The 21,051-nt window shown below is 46.4% G+C and overlaps 3 protein-coding genes across 3 annotated transcripts; 1 reads left to right on the top strand and 2 right to left on the bottom strand.

Annotated features, from left to right (window-relative positions):
- Nucleotides 1–272: 272 nt before the first annotated feature.
- On the bottom strand, nucleotides 273–5,851 carry snip1 (Smad nuclear interacting protein). Its single transcript, XM_084445010.1, has 4 exons — nucleotides 5,578–5,851; nucleotides 2,598–2,727; nucleotides 1,889–2,472; nucleotides 273–1,234 (listed from the first exon to the last, which is right to left on the bottom strand). The coding sequence occupies exons 1-4, from the start codon at nucleotides 5,742–5,744 to the stop codon at nucleotides 982–984; spliced, it is 1,134 nt and encodes a 377-aa protein (XP_084301136.1). The 5' UTR covers nucleotides 5,745–5,851; the 3' UTR covers nucleotides 273–981.
- A 342-nt stretch (nucleotides 5,852–6,193) lies between these two features.
- Nucleotides 6,194–8,695, top strand: dnali1 (dynein, axonemal, light intermediate chain 1; the record flags this gene model as incomplete). The annotated part of the gene is made up of 6 exons (XM_084443997.1): nucleotides 6,194–6,274; nucleotides 6,418–6,554; nucleotides 6,629–6,798; nucleotides 7,164–7,342; nucleotides 8,117–8,281; nucleotides 8,660–8,695. The coding sequence occupies 6 exons, from the start codon at nucleotides 6,194–6,196 to the stop codon at nucleotides 8,693–8,695; spliced, it is 768 nt and encodes a 255-aa protein (XP_084300123.1).
- A 125-nt stretch (nucleotides 8,696–8,820) lies between these two features.
- On the bottom strand, nucleotides 8,821–20,847 carry gnl2 (G protein nucleolar 2). Its single transcript, XM_084444006.1, has 15 exons — nucleotides 20,655–20,847; nucleotides 19,890–19,974; nucleotides 19,673–19,767; nucleotides 19,147–19,286; nucleotides 16,821–17,072; nucleotides 16,491–16,649; nucleotides 15,836–15,949; nucleotides 14,935–15,063; nucleotides 12,500–12,604; nucleotides 12,230–12,388; nucleotides 11,892–11,999; nucleotides 11,012–11,496; nucleotides 9,849–9,928; nucleotides 9,559–9,638; nucleotides 8,821–9,366 (listed from the first exon to the last, which is right to left on the bottom strand). Exons 1-15 carry the CDS (start codon nucleotides 20,716–20,718, stop codon nucleotides 9,223–9,225), a joined length of 2,199 nt encoding a protein of 732 aa, XP_084300132.1. The 5' UTR covers nucleotides 20,719–20,847; the 3' UTR covers nucleotides 8,821–9,222.
- Between the last annotated feature and the right edge of the window lie 204 nt (nucleotides 20,848–21,051).

The raw sequence follows: 21,051 nt of genomic DNA, 5'->3' as shown, positions 1-21,051 counted from the left end.
TAAGTTCCTTCAGTTCTCCTTCTCCAGGTATACCTTCGCTACCCGTTCTCCCGTGACATTTCCCGAACTCTTCCCACTAGTAACGCCCTCCACGCCTGCCCGTCCGACCGCCACTCCTAAAATGAAACTCGATCTTCGGACTTATCTTGTGGCTCTTGGACGACCTCTGCTGTCAAGAGATACCCGTGTAAAAGTGACTAACTAGCAGTCCTATGGTAATCGCCCGTTTGATGAATCGATGGAGTGGAGATGTGTTTTTTTCCTGTCTTTATTTACAATACAAAACATCTAGATTGGAACTTAAAAGGATGTAGAGGGTTTGTAAAGTAAAATAAAAAATAAACACTTTGTAGAGGAAATATTAATCAAATGTAGTACTGTATGACATGAGCCAGGGTTATGCCTATAATCCACACACAGTTGACACTAAATAAAATGTAAAGATATAAATACAAGTGTGTATGTTGTGTACTCAGAAATGTGTAATGATTAACCACAAATACACAAACAAATCAAGAGTTCACATTCAGTACATCCTGTGCATTTACAGTTATGGTCCAGACCTACATAAGATAGTCTTAAGCATAGCGTTCTAATCCAAAAATATAATATTTTTGCAAAATTATTCCCAGAAGCATTTTGTTGTGTTGAATGTAACATGAGCACTGTCAAAGACAGTCAAATCAAGTGCGACTACACTGTCCTTACACTAATTGACCTGAGAAAAGACAGTACTTTCACGGCAATGGCAGGTTCTAGCAGTTTTTTTTCTCTTCTTTTTTCCATGACCATACAATATACAGAGCAGACAGACCTTTCCCAACTTTTGCTTTGATTCCATTAACCCTGAAAGTTTCTCATCCCCCTCAGTTCAGTTCACTGTTCCATTCATGGCACGGTTTTGAAAGGCAACGTGGGGTGGGGTGGTGTTCGACGTTGATGGGGACATTCTCTACCCTCGGGAGCCTTGTTGGGCAGGTTTTATGCGTCAAGGCCGTCGTCGTCCTCTTCCTGTTTGGCGTCCACCTCGGCTGTGTCTGAGAACTCGTGCAGCAGGACGTACTCTCGGCTGCTGAAGCCGAACTTGAGCACGTCCTTCTCTTTGAGTTCATAGTAGCGCTGGGCCTCGATGCGCTGGTTGTTCAGGTACGTTCCGTTGCCTGAGCCCAGGTCAATGATGTAGGGCTTCACCCTCCGGCCTGGAGTACCGTCTGAACGTGTGAACTCCACCAGCCTGGATACCACAGCAGCACAAAGGGACTACATTACCCAGAAGTCAAGGTGTTAAGCTCAACAAATGCACACTGTAGTGGAGTGAAGGGTAATAATTACAACTACCAAACTTTATTTCCAAAGGTTAATTAGGGGGAACTGTCATTTCAAAAACAAGCCTACAGACAGCAATCTAAGGCCTGGATTACACTAGCGCGGATGTCCATGTCCATTTTTTGGGCATACATCATTGAATAGGTGGACACTATGACCAATTATGTGAAGCAAAATGGGACAGAATGCTTTTTTAATTTCTGTGCGACTTTAAAGTGCATATCAATATTGATAATAATCATATAGATTTTTACACACAGCACTACAGTGTAGGCCCATTCCTATAGTTTTTTTCAAAAGCCTTCGGATCTGCCTAATATTACACTATATCGCAGCTCCGGGTTTTGAGCGCCAAAACGTAGCTCCGGCCGTATCGATCCGCCTCCGGGTTCGAGCTTCGCTTAAGCCGCGGTAGTGTAATTTCTAGGCGCAAAACGCAGGTCTTTTTCGGGGAGGGGGAGGGGGGGGGTCTGAAAAAAACGCTGTGGTGTAATCCAGGCCTAATAATCTGCCAAGCCTCCTGAGAGCCAGGGGACTTGACAGGAAAGGTCACGGTTCTCACCTGTACTGAAACACAGCGTGCTGTTTGGAGCAGGAGGGGTGGTCGATGGGGATGTCGGCGATCTTCCTCTGGCGCCCCAGGAGGTAGGCGCTCTGCCGGTGGATGTACATGACCGGCAGCGGCTCGTCGTTCTTGAAGGGGTAGAGCCGCCACCTACGCTTGGGGATGCGGGCCTCTGGGGGCTCGTTGTACTTGATAACCACGCCGCGGAATGTGTTGGTGTCCTCGGTGAGGGCGCCGGACAGTTCGAAGTTGGGCTTCTCCTTGTCGGCCGGAGGGGAATCGCCGCCCTCGCTCTCCGTCTGCTGGGGCTGTCCGAAGTTCTGCTCCTCGCCGCCCTCCTCGAACCGGCGGCGGTTCTCTCGGCGCCGGTCGTCGTGCTGCTGCCTCTCGGTCTGCTGATGCTGGAAGGCTTGGGCGTCGCGCTCCCGGGGGGGTCTGTCTCCTCCCGGCCGCTCCCTTGGCCTCTCCCTCTCCTGCGGTCTGGTGTCGGTCTCCCACCTGCTCCTGCGCTCCTGTGGCGGCTGCTCGTCGCGGTCGCGTCTCCGGCGATCTTCGGCACCGGCGCGGTGATCGTCTCGTTCCTGTGGGGTTACGTTGGGCGAGAGGAGTCAGGGTGATTCATTTTCATTCACATTTATTTAAACTGTGAGCTAAATTGAGACTACAAGATCTGAGCCCAGTTCAATCATAGCAATGACCGAATTACCCTCTTTATTTTGACATCAGCATCACGGGGAGGGGTTCGACTTCTCTTATTTCTCGGTGATCTGCTGTCCCGCCTTCCCAAAGACCTGTCCCTTCTACCTGGCGAGCGGTCATTTGTCCTGGCAGGCGACCTAGTATGAACCAACAACATAATGATAATCTGTAAACAGTAAGCATGTAACGGTAACCGCGGTATTACGGTAACCGCAGTATTTTTTGGTCATGTGGTAACCTTGGGACTGGCTCGGTAAAACCGTAGGCTAAAGCCACTGTTCTGGACTGGTCAGATGTCTTAGTTATATCAAGCTAACTATTGGCATCGATGTGCTTATCGGTGTCATATTTATTCAGTTTGAGTAATTTACGATCGAGCTAGCTAACCACCTTTAGCTCAATCGGCTCAGTTGCTGGTTAGCGATGAGATGCGCAGCCCAGCTGATAACCCTCCGTTGCGGGTTAGGGGGATGCAAAAGGTCGGCTAGGATCCTGCCTCTCATAGCTAACCAGCAACTGGTCACGTAGGGCGCATGTTCAATCGTCACTAGGGCTGTATATCATCTTGGATTTCGCGATACGATACGCATCACGATACACAGGTCACGATTCGATACGTATCACGATACAGAGGTCACGATACAATACGATACGATACGATACGTATTGCGATACACACATCATTTACTGAAAGATTTTAAGTGTTCAAGACTGAAAACTGAATGGCTCAAATGCACTATATAGATAACTCAAACTCAATGACTGGACAGAGAGCTAGCTAATAAATATTTTACATTTGATATCCATGCTTTTTAAACTGTCAACATTGTAGTATTTATGGTTTTTCAAAATTATTTATATGTATGCTTTTTTAACTTAATATTGTAGAATATGCTTTTTAAACTGGATTTAAAAATTTAAATCAAAAAAAAAAAAAAAGATTTTTTTTTTTAAATTTACAGCGCCCGGCTGTATCGATACTCCGGGCTGAAAGATCGATACAGTATCGCGAGACTACGTACCGCGATGCATCGTTGTATCGATACAATCCTACAGCCCTAATCGTCACATAGCTTTCCGTTGCCCTGGAGGTCCACCCGTCTGTGAGCCTAACAGAGGATGCCTGGGATAATTCACTGACAACTTTTGCCTTTTCCTGCTCATAAAGATTTGGCACGATCTTCTCAGCAAAGTGGGTGCGCGACGGGATCTCGCAACGTGGCTCAAGCACATCCAGCATATGTTTACACCCCTCGTTTCGCACAATGGAATATGGCCTCATGTCTGCAGTTATAAACACCCCAATAATACCTTATAATAGCTTCAGCCCGGTCGGATTCTTTAGCTAAGGGCTGCTTAAATGCCGTGGTGATGAGCGGTTGTTGAGCAGGAGGTTTTTCAAGCTCTTCAGCTCCTCCGCTAGCCATGTCTACCGCTGGCAGCACCTGACTAGTGTGGATTGAACATGCGCCCTACGTGACCACGTCGCCTACATCCTTTTTTGTTTTATTATTTTTTATAAACCTATCCGCGGACCACGTGCGAACCGTAGAGAGATTTTCTGTAACTAGATGTCAGAACCATCTAGCCTAGATCGGACCCCCCCCCACTCTTGTCCTCCCATCGTTTCTTTCCATTCTCTCCTTCCTCATCTCTTCTTTCTCTTCCTCTTCTGTCGTTTAAAAAAAAAAAAAAAAAAATATATTTTTATTTTTTAGACCTGTCACTTCTTTCATCCAGTCTCCTGCCGTAGAAGCGCAGCATCAGAGATCAGACCTGGGCTCTCTGCTCAGCCTCTTTCCCTCTTCTTCTCACTGCTCAACACACCATCTATACCCACATACCTCCTCTATCACTGCTCCACACACCATCTATACCCACATACCTCCTCTATCACTGCTCAACACACCATCTATACCCACAGATCTCCTCTATCACTGCTCCACACACCATCTATACCCACAGACCTCCTCTATCACTGCTCAACACACCATCTATACCCACATACCTCCTCTATCACTGCTCAACACACCATCTATACCCACAGATCTCCTCTATCACTGCTCCACACACCATCTATACCCACAGACCTCCTCTATCACTGCTCAACACACCATCTATACCCACAGACCTCCTCTATCACTGCTCAACACACCATCTATACCCACAGACCTCCTCTATCACTGCTCAACACACCATCTATACCCACAGACCTCCTCTATCACTGCTCAACACACCATCTATACCCACAGACCTCCTCTATCACTGCTCAACACACTGTCTATACCCACAGACCTCCTCTATCACTGCTCAACACACCGTCTATACCCACAGACCTCCTCTATCACTGCTCAACACACCATCTATACCCACAGACCTCCTCTATCACTGCTCAACACACCATCTATACCCACAGACCTCCTCTATCACTGCTCAACACACTGTCTATACCCACAGACCTCCTCTATCACTGCTCAACACACTGTCTATACCCACAGATCTCCTCTATCACTGCTCAACACACTGTCTATACCCACAGACCTCCTCTATCACTACTGAATAGTGGTGCAACGGGTCATCGTTGATCCGTGATTGTAAGGAAAGCAGAAGGAAATTAAAAGAAAAAAAACTGTACACATCAGAAATGTGTTTAATAAATGCTATGGTGTTTTTTCCAAAGTACAAATCTTCTTCCTCTTGAAATTGTGTGTTTTAAAACTGTGTTTAATACCGTGATATACCGTACCGTGGACCTTGATACCGTGATATTACCGTACCGTGAGTTTTTGAAACCGTTACATGCTTAGTAAACAGCTGTAACGCAGAGATATTGAATTCGCCTGCTATTCGTCACAGTGCTTTCCCAGGCTAGCTAGAGGTTGCTAGTACTAGCTATCATGAGCTAGCTAGCTACCCGATTTAAAGACACGGTTGTATGAATGTGCCAGTGCACATAACAAGCCACAAGGTCAAGGTGTGCTAGCTACCTGCTGGTTCGTCTCCTGGGCGGGGGTGGGCTCGCGCTCCCGTGGGATCTCGACCTCGAGCGGCGTGATCTGTGTGGCCTAGCAGGGCTGAGCTGCTCCTGCTTGATCTTTACTTTGGACTCCCGCACCGGCGATTCTACCCTTCTATGCCGTCTCTCCTTATCCATGATGAAAACAATCGACGTAATCGTTAACTGGTTAAATAGTGGTCATAGCAAACAATAGAGATAGAAAAGAGTAAAAGTGGGAAACAAACTACGTCGAACGTGCTTTACTTCTGTTGTTGAAATATAAGTATTCCGCTTCCGGTGGTGCGCTTGACCTAAATCTCCCTATATCCTAGGACAATTTAGTTGGTTCCGGTACAAATTTAAATCCGAAGCTTATCCCCACGCATCAGCTCAAAATTATCATATTTGGTTGATGGTATATTTTCTAAATATTTTAGATTCAAATATTATTTTTCGAAACACTATGACTAAATCACGGCATGTTTCTATCCCGGGTTAGTTGAGATGTAGAGAGTAGGCATCACGTTCCCGTGGTAACGGAAAACAATGAGTTGAGACTTGACGCCACACACGAATTTCTCGTAGTAGTTTTGTTAAATGCTAAAATGATTCCTCCGGCTGATTCTCTACTGAAATATGACAACCCAGTTTTAGTGAGCAGAAACACAGAAAAGAAGTCTCCAAAGGTACTGTTTCATTTGTTTACTTTGTGAAAATTCAAGCAAATTTCTGAGCTGCCTGCTAAGCTACTCTCTACTTTCCTATTAGTCTCTGAACATAATCAGAAGTTGGAATGTTCTCACGAGTCTCATGTGCACACTTCATCTAGGCACGGCCTTTGAAAGTGAGCTCCCAGGAACCTGCCATAACAGGCCCCGTTCCACCCCCTCCCAAACAAAAGAGCCTCTCAGCTGATGCCAACAAGCAGCAAACAGAGGAGATCCTCAATGCCATCCTTCCACCCAGGTACTGTCTATAACCCATTCTTATATTGTGCATTTTACTTTGTCTCAGTTCATTTGAGAACTTCCATGTTGCAGGGAATGGATGGAGACCAACCAGCTGTGGGTACAGCAGGTGTCCAGTACACCATGTACCCGCATGGATGTGGTGCACCTGCAGGAGCAGATGGACCTGAAGCTACAGCAGAGACAGGCCAGAGAGACGGGCATCTGCCCCGTACGCAGGGAGCTCTACTCCCAGTGCTTCGGTAAGGGCAGAGAGAGAGAGACGAGAGAGAGAGAAAGAGAGACCAACCCAGACCCTTCACTGTCGGAGATAACACACTCTCACACTCACTTTTTATTTATTTATTTATACATAATCTGAATGTTGATTTTTTATACTGCTTTGGCAATGTGGGTTCTTTTCACCTATCGTGCCAATAAAGCTCATTTGAATTTGAGAGAGATAGGGTGTGTGTGTGAAGCTGGACTGGACCCACCTGGCAGCAGCACTGTGAAGGCGCCCTGCACCGCCTGTCTCAGCAGGTTATGGACGAGAGATGGTAACAGCAGCAGACAGTGAAAACTGTGAGAGCTACGTCTGATGCTTTCACCCTATGTACATTTTCAGATGAATTGATCAGACAGGTGACCATCAACTGTGCAGAACGAGGATTGTTGCTGTTGAGGGTGAGAGATGAGATCCTGATGACCATAGCAGCCTACCAGACGCTGTATGAAAGCAGTGTGGCCTTCGGGATGAGGAAAGCCCTGCAGGCTGAGCAGGGCAAGTCTGACATGGAGAAGAGGGTAAGAGACTAAGTAAAACTAAATCCCCCCTCCGGGATCAATAAAGTGTGTGTATTTGTGTCTGGCTGTTCTATAAAAACCCATCACAAATAGTGTAGTACATCTCATTGTCCCCCAGAGGGCGTCATTTTTCTAGCTTTGGCTAGCATAGAACACTCGCTCTGCTGTGTGGAACCTGAATCCACTTATTAAAGGACAATGCTCGTTTTTGACAACCTGGACCTTATTTACGACATATTGTGGTATCGCTAGTTGTGCTTACATAGAGCGTAGGCCTGTTGTGGTTGTTCACATGCCTCTGTAATATGATCTTTAGAAACATCTTTAGACACGAAATGGCTTCCTCACTTGCTCCAGCACGCATGCGCACAGCAAGCTGGAGCAAGTGAGGAAGCTATTTCGTGTCTAAAGATGTTTCTAAAGATCATATTACAGAGGCATGTGAACAACCACAACAGGCCTACGCTCTATGTAAGCACAACTAGCGATTCATAAAGACAGATTGATGAAAACAACCGTTTCGCGGCAGAAAATAGATTTTTAGAAACTGCATTCTCGGTGCCCCCACCACCGCCATTACATGGATATACTGGCTCGCGCTGGATTTTAAATTTCTTCTACATGCCTCCGATCTACACCAGAGTGATCTCGGTGAGTCAAACGTCTTATATGTCGTAAATAAGGTCCAGGTTGTCAAAAACGAGCATTGTCCTTAAAGTTTGCCATCTAGGCTCAGTAAGTACATTAACTATAACTACACACCGACCCGTGTAGATTGCAGATTTGGAGAATGAGAAGCGGGACCTTGAGAGGCAGGTGAACGAGCAGAAGGCCAAGTGTGAGGCCATAGAGAAGAGGGAGATGGAGAGGCGCCAGGTGGAGGAGAAGAAGCACACAGAAGAGATCCAGTTCCTGAAACGCACCAACCAGCAGCTCAAAGTAAGATTTTCAACAGTCCTGATGCATGTTATACCATAGATATAAAACAGCGGTTCTCAATTTAAGTGTAAAGCTAGACAAGCAGTAGCATCAGTCATATTTGCACTGCATTGTCCTGTCCTGCACTGTCTCTCCATCAGTGTATGCATCATCAAGCTAAGCAGATTATTTGTATGTGTAAACCACATGGCAATAAACGGATCTTGAATCTTGAATTCAGAAACCTAAAATAATGCAAATCATTAGAATTTTAAATGCTATGACTGTTGATCTGAAATTGCATAGAACAGCTGTGATGGTATTGACGGAAATGTTAACTATTCAAAGTCATGGTGTTCCTCAATGAGCTGACAGTTGCTTCCTCTTTCTCATTTACAGGCCCAGCTGGAGGGGATCATTGCCCCGAAGAAGTGACATCATCTTCCTAGAACAAACCCATAACCAATTTCAATACTTCAATACAGCATTCTGTAATTAATAGTTGGTCTCCATCTCAATATTTTGCAGTGTGAATCAAGAAAAAACAACCCTGATTGTTTAATTAAAATGCATTTTATTTTAGCATTTTTAACATTGAAATAAGTTGAAATAAATACACATTTTTTGACTCTTGAATTTCAAGAAGCAGTACATGTGCACTCAGTGGATGAAAATGAAGTCATCCCTTCACTTTTCGGTGAAATTCCCATTTCAGTTGAAGTATATAGAAGTACATACTGTAAGTTAGAGACAAAATGTATCCCCATCGCTTCTATAAAGGACACTAGGATAAGGCCAAGATATCAAGTGCACTTGATCCACTTAACACTCACTTCACATCCCTCCATCCATCAGCATCCCACCACTTTCAATCAAGACAACAAGGTCTTTGAAGCACTGACGGGTGACATTTTAAATCTGGATTGATAAGACCTGTCCAAGTTTGTTGGTTGACTGGGGCACTAGCGCTTTGATCTCTTGGCTTTCTTGCCCTCTGTTGTGGGTGCCGGTGCCTTTCTGTTCTTGTTCTTGTTCTTCACGTTGTGCGTTTCGTAATAGCGCGCCCCCACTTTCTTCACTTTCTTAGCACGCTCCATTGCTCTCCTCTGCAACAGGGGGAGGGAGCAGAGAGAAAAGACAAATGACTTTCATTTCTCTTCTGAGGAAGACCAGGGCCTGTCTCCTTCATTCCAGTAATATCACCGGGAGGCAGGAACACACATTCATCTGAGGCGTCCGCCTAGATGGATGGGCCGGCTGTACATCAGACAGGAGGGGGTTGAGGGAACACACTGTACCTGCTTGGATGTCATTTTGGTCGGCTGGGTGGGCTCCTGGTCCTCCTCAGCTTTCCTCTTCTTGCTCCTCTGGATCGCACCTAAAGGAACAGAAGTAATGCAAACTGTTAGGGTTTGACGACGGCCTGATTGCGTTATAGACGCCTGACGTGCATAATGTGATCGTGTCGTTCGCTGCTCATCGTGACTCGAGTAAATACTGTCGGAGGAGACATGTTTGAGTTGTACTGACAGGCCGCTGACCCAGGTCGATGAGGAATGTGAGGATTAACAGCTGAAATACGACTTACCTTTCAGCTGTGCTTGCGCGGCAGCCGCCTGCTTGGCTTTCATGTCAGTGAGCACTTTGTCAGAGAACTCCTTAGTTATCCTGGCAAGAGAGGAGCAAAGACATCCACACCTTCACTACTCCACACATCCTGACTTGTTTAGCCTCGGAGGAATCCGCTGAGCTGGCAATGGAAGCAAACTGGCTGCAGATATCTCTTAATTTGACACAGTTTACTAGGGTGTGAGCTAATGTTCCACCAGAAAGAGACATAATAAGAAGAGACGGTGTTACGTAAATGGGAACGGTGTTGTCGATGTGTACGAGTAATGGCTGCCTTCTATACAACCTGCTGTATAGCGTGCGTGTATGCGCACATAGCGTGCCCCCTGCTGGCTGCTGTGGGTAGTGCAATCACTAAGTATCGCTAATTCGCCATTCATTCGGACCCGATGATCAAATGTAAAAATCCAGCCTTGCCACTGTCTGTGTGGGAACCCTGGTGGTACCCGTGCCAAATATTAATGCTGTCAGGCCGACGGTGTCTGAGGGAAATGGAAACAGAGATACAGAGGTTTGCTCCTTTATGTGTTAGATGTGTGTAAGATGGATGGTAATAGAATAAATGGTTCTGGATGGTAATGGAGTAAATGGTTCTGGATGGTAATGGAGTAAATGGTTCTGGATGGTAATGGAGTAAATGGTTCTAGACGGTAATGGAGTAAATGGTTCTGGATGGTAATGGAGTAAATGGTTCTGGATGGTAATGGAGTAAATGGTTCTGGATGGTAATGGAGTAAATGGTTCTGGATGGTAATGGAGTAAATGGTTCTGGATGGTAATGGAGTAAATGGTTCTGGATGGTAATGGAGGAAATGGTTCTGGATAGTAATGGAGTAAATGATTATGGAAAACAGCCTGTTGATGAAAGCGAGGTATGAACAGCCACCAATCCCCAGCTGCTTGGAGAATACAAGGGCATGTCTGACCTCATCTATCATCTCTGTCGTCCAGCCTCAGAGAATTAAAGGGTATGTCTGACCTCAGGTCAGCCATCATCTCTGTCATGTAGCCTGACGACCCCCCCGAGGGAGAGGTGAATGGTCTTACCTTATATGACAATGATAAAGCAACTTCAACACAACACACTGCTGAGAGTTAGAGAAGAAAGGCAGAAAGCCGGACCTGATAGCTGAGAAGCGCTTGGATTTGGCCCGGTCCAGGAACTGCTTGTACTTTGCAATCTTCTGGTCCAGCTCACGGATGACCTGGCGCGAACTCTTGTTGCCCCCTGCTTTAGCAGACTCGGTGGTGGTGGTCGAGGCCTCAGCTTCTTCTTTTTCTTCTTCTGCGGGCTCTACGTCTGCCGTCTCTTCTCCGCCCCCATCCTCATCTTCCTCGTCTTCCTCTCCCCCCTCGGAGCCCGACAAGTCGGAAAGATCGAGGTCGGGCATCTCCACGGGATCCAGATCTTCGTCGTTGAACTCGGGCGCCACGTGGATCTTGCCGAAGTTCTGCCGTACGTTCGCCACGATCCTCTGGAGCTGCTCCTGCTTGTGCTTCTGCTGCTCCTGCTCCGCTGACATGGCCTCCGTGCCCGCCTCCTCCGGCTGCTCCTCCTCCACCTTCTCTGGCGCTTCCGCAGTCTCCTCCGCCGCCAGGCTCTTCGTCTGAAACCACCACACGCCAACACAATGTTGGATGTTTATCAGCGCCAACTCATTTACTCGACCGTGTATATTTTGTTGTATATTTTGCATATTCTGTGTACCTACTGTAATTGGTCCCTGATTGTGCCTTTTTGTGGTCCTTACCGCTGTAACACAATTCTCCCGTGGGGATAAATAAAGTACCCATCTATCTAGCTGCATTACTGAGAAAGTCAAAATGACCTTGCGAAAATGTGCTCTTTGGGAATCCTAGACCAGTCGTTTTGTTTCCCATCTAGCCAGGGGGTGGCAGACTACATCCAGCATGTTCTGCTGGTACTGAGGGGTGCGCGGTGTTCCTGTGCATTGGTGTTGTTGAGCACGTAATAACTCAGACAGCCCCACCCTCCTCTCACCTCCGGTTCACCATCACATCCGGGGGGTTTGACGAAGAACGGGATGCGCCCTCTCTGCCAGTCGTTCAGCACCATCTTGGAGACCGCGGGCAGGTCTGGTTCGCCCCCCTGCACCGAAATACGGGCGACAAGGCAAAATATTCAGTCGGTTGTAATTCAAACGTACCTACACATTTCAACATGGGTTAGAGAGGCCAAAACTCCTGCACGCTTATCAAATCCAAGGGTGACTGATGATTGCATGAAATCCTTGCAGAAACTAGTGTTAAGTCAAGGTTCTTAAATGTGCTCAAGTCTCTGTGGTCTTGAAGACCAAGAGGCTGGCCAATGGATCTGACCTTGAGGAGCTTCCCTGTGCGGAGGGCCATCTTCTCCAGGAAGTCTTCAGCAGAAGTCCAGCTGGGAATACGGTAGGTCTTCTGGATGTACTCCGGCTTGGCTCGCTCCAGCACGGCTGCGATGTGCTCCTCAGGGTTCCGGATCTTCTCCACTTGGACCTGAGACACGGGGAGCATTCTGCTCAGGCCTGATCTGATTGGCTGATTCGGCGAAGGGAGACAACGGTGTTCTATGAAACATTACAGCTCATTTAAGCGGTCGGGACTCACCACTCCTTTCAGTACGATATCGGTCTCGCTGTCGTCTGAGGGGTAGACGACGCCAGGACAGTCGATGAGGAAGATGCGCCTCATCAACGTGATGTACTGCCACACCTGCGGAGACAAGAGGACACGCAGTCAGCCTCGGTTCAGAGACGCAATGGTTTAGGATCCCAACAAAAGACCCAGACATAACACCAATGATTGGGATCAAGCAGCTTTAAACATAACAGTATTGCACAAACCCAAACCATTTTGTCAAGGTAGGCCAATCCTTTCCTTTAGTGTGCATGTGGTTGACATGATGTATTAGAGTTGTACAGCTGACTTGCGTACTGTGCGTGCATTCAGCATACCAGTGGAGCTTTGCGCTTCTTAATCACAAGTTTTTCCTGCATCAGTACATACATCATACAAATTTGGCACAGATTCATACTAAGCTGCTCTTTACGATATGGCGAGATAAGAGACAAAAGTTATGACAAGGGAAGTGAAATATAAACCACCGTTATCTCCTGGAACCATTAAGAGAAAAAATAACCCCTCTATCATATGGAGAACTGTTTTGAATCTGGTTCAGACCGGTAATCGCATTGACATTTTTTCCACTCACTCCCTCCCTCGAAAACCTTCCTTCAGATCCCTGTTTGTAGGACAGGGAGGAAGCTCCTGACCAGGCTATTGACGTTATTCACACAGCGGCCATTTTGCTCTTACGTCACTATTTAGAATCTTGAAGTGTTCTTTTTATAACGAACTTGTACTATATGGTCTATGGATACTTCCGCATTCTCCCACCCTGAGCGTGACGTAAGACCGAAATGGCCGCCATTTGAATAACGTCAATTCACAGCGACGCACGCACACGCTCAGATGGAGGCCAAAGCGTCGCCGCGGAGACTTGTTTGGCCACAGAGGGTGTCAACGAAGCTGCCTCTGGCACGAGCCGACGCGCTCTGAACGATAAACTCTGTGAGCTGAGCCCATCTGATATGTCAGGGAAACGGGCGAGAGAGAGAGAGAAAAAAATTAAATGGTCTTGAAGCTCCCATCTCTGGCAAGAACAGAGCAGTCAGATCCTATCACCCTGTTCCTCGACCTCGCCTGGGACAATCGGGTTTCCAGACCCCAGTTCGGCTCCAAACAGGATAAACAGCTCCAGAGAGGGGAAATTAAGGATGAGGCCAATTGTTGTTCTTTCTCGCTTTTGGCCTAGTCTGTTGTCAGGTGTTCAGACGTATAGTAGACGATGAGGGGTGTCGTAGTACGTTCATGTTGTCGGTCCTAATTGAGCGTTGCACTGGGAAGCTACCAAGTTTTGCAGACATTTGTAAAACAGAGACTTGTTCCATCTATGCAATTAAGGCTCAATCCCAATACACCCCCTTAGCCCTAGCCACTAGTTTTGGAGTGCCCTCGATTGGGTAGTGGCCCTTCAGAACAGGGCCATAAGGCTACGCTACGTCTTCAATCTGATTTTTTTTCAGGACAGAACAAGACAGATTAATCAATTGTACAGCCAGGAAGCATGTTTATACATAGGCTGTTAACGTTAGTCCTGCCCATAGAAATGCACTAATATCAGATCAGCAGAAAAATGCAGAAAAAATGCTAGTGGATTATTTTTCGGACTTCATGAACGGTACATGGAATCAACTGTCACTCAAAAATAGTTGTTTACACAAAGTTCTATTGATTAGATTTAAATTCAACATTGCACCGTAGCCTACTGGAACATCAAAATGCTGTTAAGTTAGGCCAACAATGAAATTCAGTTGACATCGTGAATAGCGATTTTTTTCTGAAATGCATGTCATAACGATCCAATGACATGTTCCTTTGCATCTACTTTAAACTAAGCTATTCCACAGATTTTACAAATTTTTAATGTTTATTTGCGAAGACATTGGACTTCTTTCCCATGTTTTTTCACGGCACCAGCAGCTATGTTTCATATCACTGCCTCCGTTCGCAAAGCATTGTGTGAGTTTTCATCTACTCCTCGGTTTCAAGTCAGCATCTGAAAACCCTCGTTTTTGAGGACTGTTTGAACGTCCACTAACCCTCTATGTGCCCCCTAGCCCTAGAAGATAAAAGGGACACAACCCTACGCGTGGAAGCGCAAAATGTAGGCATAGGGCCAAGGGGGGGTATTGGGATTGGGCCAAGGGCTAGGGCCAAGGGGGGGTATTGGGATTGGGCCAAGGGCTAGGGCTAAGGGGGGGTATTGGGATTGGGCCAAGGGCTAGGGCTAAGGGGGGGTATTGGGATTGGGCCATGGGCTAAGGGGGGGTATTGGGATTGGGCCAAGGGGGGGTATTGGGATTGGGCCATGGGCCAAGGGCTAGGGCTAAGGATTGGGCAAGTCAGTGTCTTCACTCACACACTCTCGCTGCTGTAGAGATTGGATGGACCAGTCTTAAATAGATTAGGAGATAGCATACCTTTGTCTCACCAGCGAGGGGTGCCACGTTGCAGACCTTCTTGGAGCGGAGTGTGTTGATCACCGAGCTCTTTCCCACATTGGGGTAGCCAATGAAGCCCACACTGATCTGTTTCTTGTCTGTGTGGAGCTGAGGAAAGAGAAGGCAAATTAAAGACCACAATTTCCTGAACAAGAACACTTAGCCTGTCTTCATTTCAGTTAGAATAATAACTCTAGACTACTTTCTGTCTGATGCCATTACTAAAACAACATGTGACCTGGTCATTGCTCAGAACAGTGTGCGAGATCCAAAAAACATACCATGAGGTATGAGAGGTTGATATCTAAAAATAAAAAGCACATGTTTCCACTGAAGAAAAATAGCAACTGGAGGCTGGCAGTCTACATAACGGATCAAAACACTGTCATAACAAAAGGTAAATATTTGTATCCATCCTGTTTGTCTTGATAGGTAAAATTTAAGAGAGAATTTGGAAAAGGTTGTTATCTATCTGTCTTAGTTCTCTCATCAGAATAGCCAATTTATAAGGGAAGAGAGCCAAAAGCAAGAAATCTGCACCCACATAATCACTCAAACCTCTTTGAAGCACTTACATCCCAAGCATGCTTTCTACTTGTGGTTTTGCAAACCCAACAGAGTGTGTCAGCGGTTTACCGTTCTGCTGGATTTATGTTAACGGAGACCAGTCTCCGTCTTTTGAGCGTCCAGGGCCCTGTTTTACGGCTAAAAATGCCCCAAAACAGATGTGGGCGTCCCTGTGCCAGCCCATCATGGTGGGTCTGGAGCAGGGCGCCAGGTCAAAACTGTGCCACATCGTTTTCGACCCCCGATGTCTTTGGAGGACCAGATGGGGTTTACTAAAGGCCTGTGACAAATACCGGGTAGCGTCGGAGCCTACCTTGCCAAACTGCCTGAGGAGCTGGATGAGGGAACCCTTCCCATAAGAGTTAGTGAGACTGGCGTGGAAGGCCAGGGTGGGGTGCTCCTGTGAGAGAATTGCCACCCAACGTTTCTGGTTCAGAACACAAACGGAACGCATGTCAGACTGGAGCACGGCACAACAAACTGCTGAGGTGTCGCGCTGTAGAGCACAGGTGTGTGAAAAACCAAAGTCACCTCGATTCGCTTTATTCACACAGCTGCTCCATTGGTCAAGTCGTCGTTACCAGACTCCGATTGATTTTCACTGCCGTTGTTTTCGCGTTTGGAAATACATGGAGGTGAATGCAGCTGATGGATAACTATGGTTCATTCACTTCCATGTATTTCCAAACGCGAAAACTATGCCAGCGAAAAACAATATAGAGTGGTAATGATGAGTTTGTAATCCCGATAGTATTCAGCCTGTTATTTTGACTATTTGGGTTATTGAAGTGGTGTTTTTATAGCAAACTTTTAACATTGGAGTCAACGGGCATTTCCGCGTTCGTCCCACCAACTACGTCAGACTTGACCAATATGGCAGCTGGGTGAATAAAGCGAGTATAACAATTGGATTCTCTAGGATGATTTCTGAAATCATTCACAAAATATTTCCAGAAAACGGTTCTTACTGTGACCCAGGTGGGGATGAGGTCACATTTGTTGAGCACAAAGATGAGGTTCTTCCAGGGTTTCTCCTTCTTCATGTAGGTCTCGATGCTCTGAGAGCGAGTGCCCATGGGGTCACGGGCGTCCAGTACCTGGATGATCACGTCCGAGGAATCTATGACCTGTGGGGAGACGGACACGACACAAGCGTCTCACCCAGGGCAGGATCTTCGCCCTCATGATGTTGGCTAACATCTGCGCAGTGTGCTGAAGATCAATCTTTTACTGTGTGAAGTTTACATTTTTACATCCTCAACCAAGAGCAGATGGCCAGTGAGGCAGACAGGATGTACCTTGTAGAGCTCCCCCCAGATCCTCTTGGACTGGCCCTTCTTAAAGATCTCCTCGCGCGCTTCTTCTCTGACCCCGTCGTCCTCTGTGACCAGGTCCCTGTCCTTGTCAGTGCTGTAGCTGAGGGACGAGGCCTCGGCCTGCTCCAGCAGGTCCTTCATGTCCCCCACCAGCAGGTTGGGCCTCTTCCTCTGAGCCTTAGGCCCAAATGTGGTCTCAAAACCTTCTGTGTCCAGAATGTGCACCTTGGAGTTCTGAGCAGGGCGAAGGGTGAGATAAAAGAGTTAATAAAACCGAGCTACGTTGGAAGAAGAAGAGTTCCAAAGCTAAATAGGCCTGTGTGTTGCAGGCCGGTGGAACCCATGTTTATTCAACAGAGATGATGGAAGGTAACCAGGGGTTACCACCAATAAACAGAGTCGGAGAACAAACAAACACGGCGTACAGAACCTCAGCTATGCAGCGGGTGCGCCAATAAACTGGCTTTCCTGGGCCAGGTCTGATTAGAAGTTCAAATTACTCTGCAACACGAGCACAACCGTGTTCCTATTGCAACACACGGAGGAAAAAAGCAAACAGTTTATAGATCTTGTCAGAGGCAATGATGTTGAGGTTTCCTTGACCATCTGCAAAAATGTGTTTTTTGGATTTTTTTAGCAAATCAGTCTGTGTCCCTTCCTTCCTCTCTCCTCCCTAGTGCGTCTCCCTCTGATACTCTAAACAGGTCCTGTGGACGCCCCCATGTCTTGCAGGCCACCCTGTGTCCGGTAGAAATCCCCCTGACTGCTGCAAAGACCCAGTGCAGTTACTAACCTTGTCTTCCTTTCTCCTCCCTAGTGTGCCCCCTGTACTACACCCAGCTCCCAGAGTGTATCCCCCCCCCCCCCCATCTTTTCCCGGTCAAGGTCCTCCTAATGGCTCCTGGAGAGACCCCCCTGCCATCCTTGTGTCCAGCTCCATCCCACAATGTTTCGCCAGCTGTCCCTATCAAGTCACCCCCCACCCCTCCATTTTACTCTTGGCTCTCTGCTTTTTGTCTCCCCACTTCTGCTTAACTGCTGTACCTAGTTTACTCAATATTCTTTATGAGCCTGTCTGCTAAGTGCTTTGTTATATGATCCACTTAAATATCCTATTATGGACTACAGGTAATCCTATTAAGGACTAACACATAATGGCTACCATGTAGGCAACATCTCTGTAACTATTTACCTACTCTACTGACAGTCATGTCTCTCTTATGAAGTATTAAGCCCATGTTTATTGCTCTGTAAATATTCTTAGCCAATAGACAAACATTTTCCAGGAGCTTGCTCGATCATGTCGCTGACAGAGGTCAGGGAAGAATTTTTTTTACAGCTCACTTTTTCAGCCCCTGGGTGAACTGTTTTTTTTGCTTCCTTCTGGAATATGTAGGGGTGGGACCTATGTCCAGCCCCCCATTGCTTTCTGTAAAGCGCATTGTGTTGCCTCCGTGTATGAAATGCGCTGATTTGACTTCCTTAACTTCCTCTATTCAATCCTCCATATTTGCTCTAAAAACATCAATCTAGTTTCCTGTAATTGACACTTATCCCTTAAAACGAAGTTTTGAAGGCATAGGCCTATCAGCTGAGAACATCAGCATAAAACACTGAGAGAAGCACAAACAAAAAGAACATTATTATCTCCAAACCTTCACATCACTTTTGGCAAAGACATTAATTCCCTAAATGGTTGCAGACATGAAATGGCATGAGGTCGATGAGGTAGGGGAAGGTGAGACAGGAGAGTAAAAAAGGAAGAAGCTATTCATCTCCAACAGCTTTGAGAGACTTGAAAGGGTCTTGCGCGCATATGGAACTATTTAGAAAAAAAGAACACTGAAACTGAGCCATGTTGAGAGAGAACATGAGGAACTGGGCAGAAGTGTTGTTTTGAGTCTTTCTGTTTTTTCCCTGAGTAGGTGGGAGTGGACAGAGGGGTGTTCAAAGCTGGCCGAATGCAGCCTGCTCTTGCAAAACAATACTGATAGTTAGGTTCACTGTAAGGGTGAGAGGAAGAGTATTCCCACCTGCCACTGCCCGCATAAGTTCACATCACAAAATCCAGAGGAAAACCCAGACTCAGTTTGTTTTTTCCCAGGGCCTACAGCACTAGGAGTTGGCAAAGAAGCTCCCTCCAGCTTTGCCCAAGATGCCATGGAGATATTGGATGTGACAAAAAAAAATAAAAAAAATAACGAATCCTCCACGTAGCAAATCCTCCACACCACCACCAAAAATGTGCCGACTATTTCAGATGTTGAAGCAAGGTAAAGATGCCTGAATGGTCCCCTCTGGTACTCACATGAGCCTTGACTCGGTCATGCAGGAGAGACATGGGCAGCTTGCTCTGTCTCATCACCACGCGGTACGGGTCCTTCTTCACTGCCCCCATCTCATCCTGGAACTTCTGCAGGGATGACTGCTTGATCACCCGGGTGTTGGCTGAAACGGGAGGTGGGATTCAATCGGAGAGTTAAAAGGCTCTGTTTGGGTGTTGTTTTGTGTCATGCATTATATCCATTTTCATGGACCTGTCACTGATGTTTATTGAACAAATGTTTCGAGATTAAAGTTCACCTGACATTGACTCATGAAGAACCGCACTAAGGGCGGATTCATAGTCGACGCAAACTACATAAGCGCAAGCATCGCAAGGCCACGCAAGATCTCGTTGCGTCCTTGCATGTGTCATGCCGAAATTTGTCACTTGACGCAAGCAATAGTGCAATTCCTTGTGTTTCCACAAAACAAAACACAGAACGCAAGCTCTCGAGTCAAGTTGGAGCTTGCGTTGTTTACGTCGACTATGAATCAGGCCTAATACTCACCAAACCATTTGATGTTGGGCTCCACTCTGGCCACAGTTCCAGGAGCCACAGTGGACTGGTACTGCAGCGGCTTGATTACTTTCCCTCTGTTGTTGCTAAGGGTGGAGTTATCAGTCAGTAGCCACAGAGACAGATGCTTCTAGTGCTCTACAGAGCATACTATGGTCAAGAGAGACGTGTAAAAGGCTATATATATATATATATAAAACTGTAATACCATCGCTGCTTCTGTCTGTACATATTCAGACGCTTGATAGTTGCGCGGTCCCTCATGGTGCTGCCTCCAGCAACCTTGGGGCGATCTGTAGAAAGAGACGCAATAATAAAGATGTTAACCTTTAATACATTATCACTAATGTCAAGTTTGATACATATCATAACACGGCATTCTGAGCCATCAGCTAAAGTCACATCAAGTATTGCACACATGTATTGCACTGTCCCGTCTCGTCCCTGCACCCTGTTCAATGTTAGCTCAATGTTATGCACCGTTGACCGAAGGAAATTCATGATAGTATGTTGTAAACTACCTGGGGAAAACGGATTCTAATTGTGCATTACAGTTCCTGATCCGTACACAGACGGCAGAAAATGTGGTTAGCCAGCACAATTCTGACAGAGATGATGGCATCTTTGCTAACGTTGCTTTCTGGATGTAACAATAACGCTACTGTACGTCTCTTCTCATTCGTCATGTGTACTAGCTAGGCAGGCACGTGAGCCTGAGGTACGGCAGTATTGGGACAAGGATGACTGCTAGCTAGCTAACGCTAGCTTAATTACCATAAATTACAGGTATTTATTATTCAAAATATAACCGACAAAGCCACAAGTAGGCTACAACTACAAATAGTTGTGTAAAACCAGTATGACTATGCTTTAGCTAGCTAACGTTAGATATATTAACGTCAAGTAAATCCGAACAGCTAGCAGCTAGTTAGCTATAAACAAACGCTTGGATGGCGCATGGAGTTGATCTCACCAGGGTTGCTGCTGGACGCCGAGGGATTGATCGTGCTTCTCCCCTTGAACCGTGGCTTCACCATGTTGGATGTGTAGCTGACAAGCTGTATGGTACTTTAAAAAGATGAAAATATACGTTGACTCGCAGAACGTAGGGTTTTACCATCAATTTCTTCTCTGCCACCGATCCACGTGTTCCTCGAGCCCTGCTGCTTCTATCCGGAAGAACGTCATCAATGAGCGACTTCATCCACTACAGTAGTATCATCCTGTGATAGTACATCAATGGCATGTAGCTGTCAGAAAATCAAGTAGCCTAGCCTACTTCTCTGTGGTTTATAGATTGAAAATGTAGCCTAGAGATTATTTTCCTTAGAAATATTACAGCAATTAGCCTTGGGTATTGATTGATTTCC

The sequence above is a fragment of the Borostomias antarcticus genome (genome assembly GCF_949987555.1).
Source record: "Borostomias antarcticus genome assembly, chromosome: 10".
Taxonomy (NCBI): Eukaryota; Metazoa; Chordata; class Actinopteri; order Stomiiformes; family Stomiidae; genus Borostomias; species Borostomias antarcticus.
Note: the sequence above shows the minus strand (reverse complement) of the source record. Positions and strands in the feature narration are given on the sequence as shown.

Excerpts from the sequence above, each read along its gene's own strand:
- snip1 (XM_084445010.1), bottom strand. The coding sequence starts at position 5,744 with ATGGATAAGGAGAGACGGCATAGAAGGGTAGAATCGCCGGTGCGGGAG. Across the intron at positions 2,473-2,597 it reads CTGATGTCAAAATAAAGAGG|GAACGAGACGATCACCGCGC; the intron begins GTAATTCGGTCA and ends GTAACCCCACAG. Across the intron at positions 1,235-1,888 it reads CACGCTGTGTTTCAGTACAG|GCTGGTGGAGTTCACACGTT; the intron begins GTGAGAACCGTG and ends TGTGGTATCCAG.
- gnl2 (XM_084444006.1), bottom strand. The coding sequence starts at position 20,718 with ATGGTGAAGCCACGGTTCAAGGGGAGAAGCACGATCAATCCCTCGGCG. Across the intron at positions 17,073-19,146 it reads ATGACCGAGTCAAGGCTCAT|AACTCCAAGGTGCACATTCT; the intron begins GTGAGTACCAGA and ends CGCCCTGCTCAG. Across the intron at positions 12,605-14,934 it reads CCCTCGCTGGTGAGACAAAG|GTGTGGCAGTACATCACGTT; the intron begins GTATGCTATCTC and ends TTGTCTCCGCAG.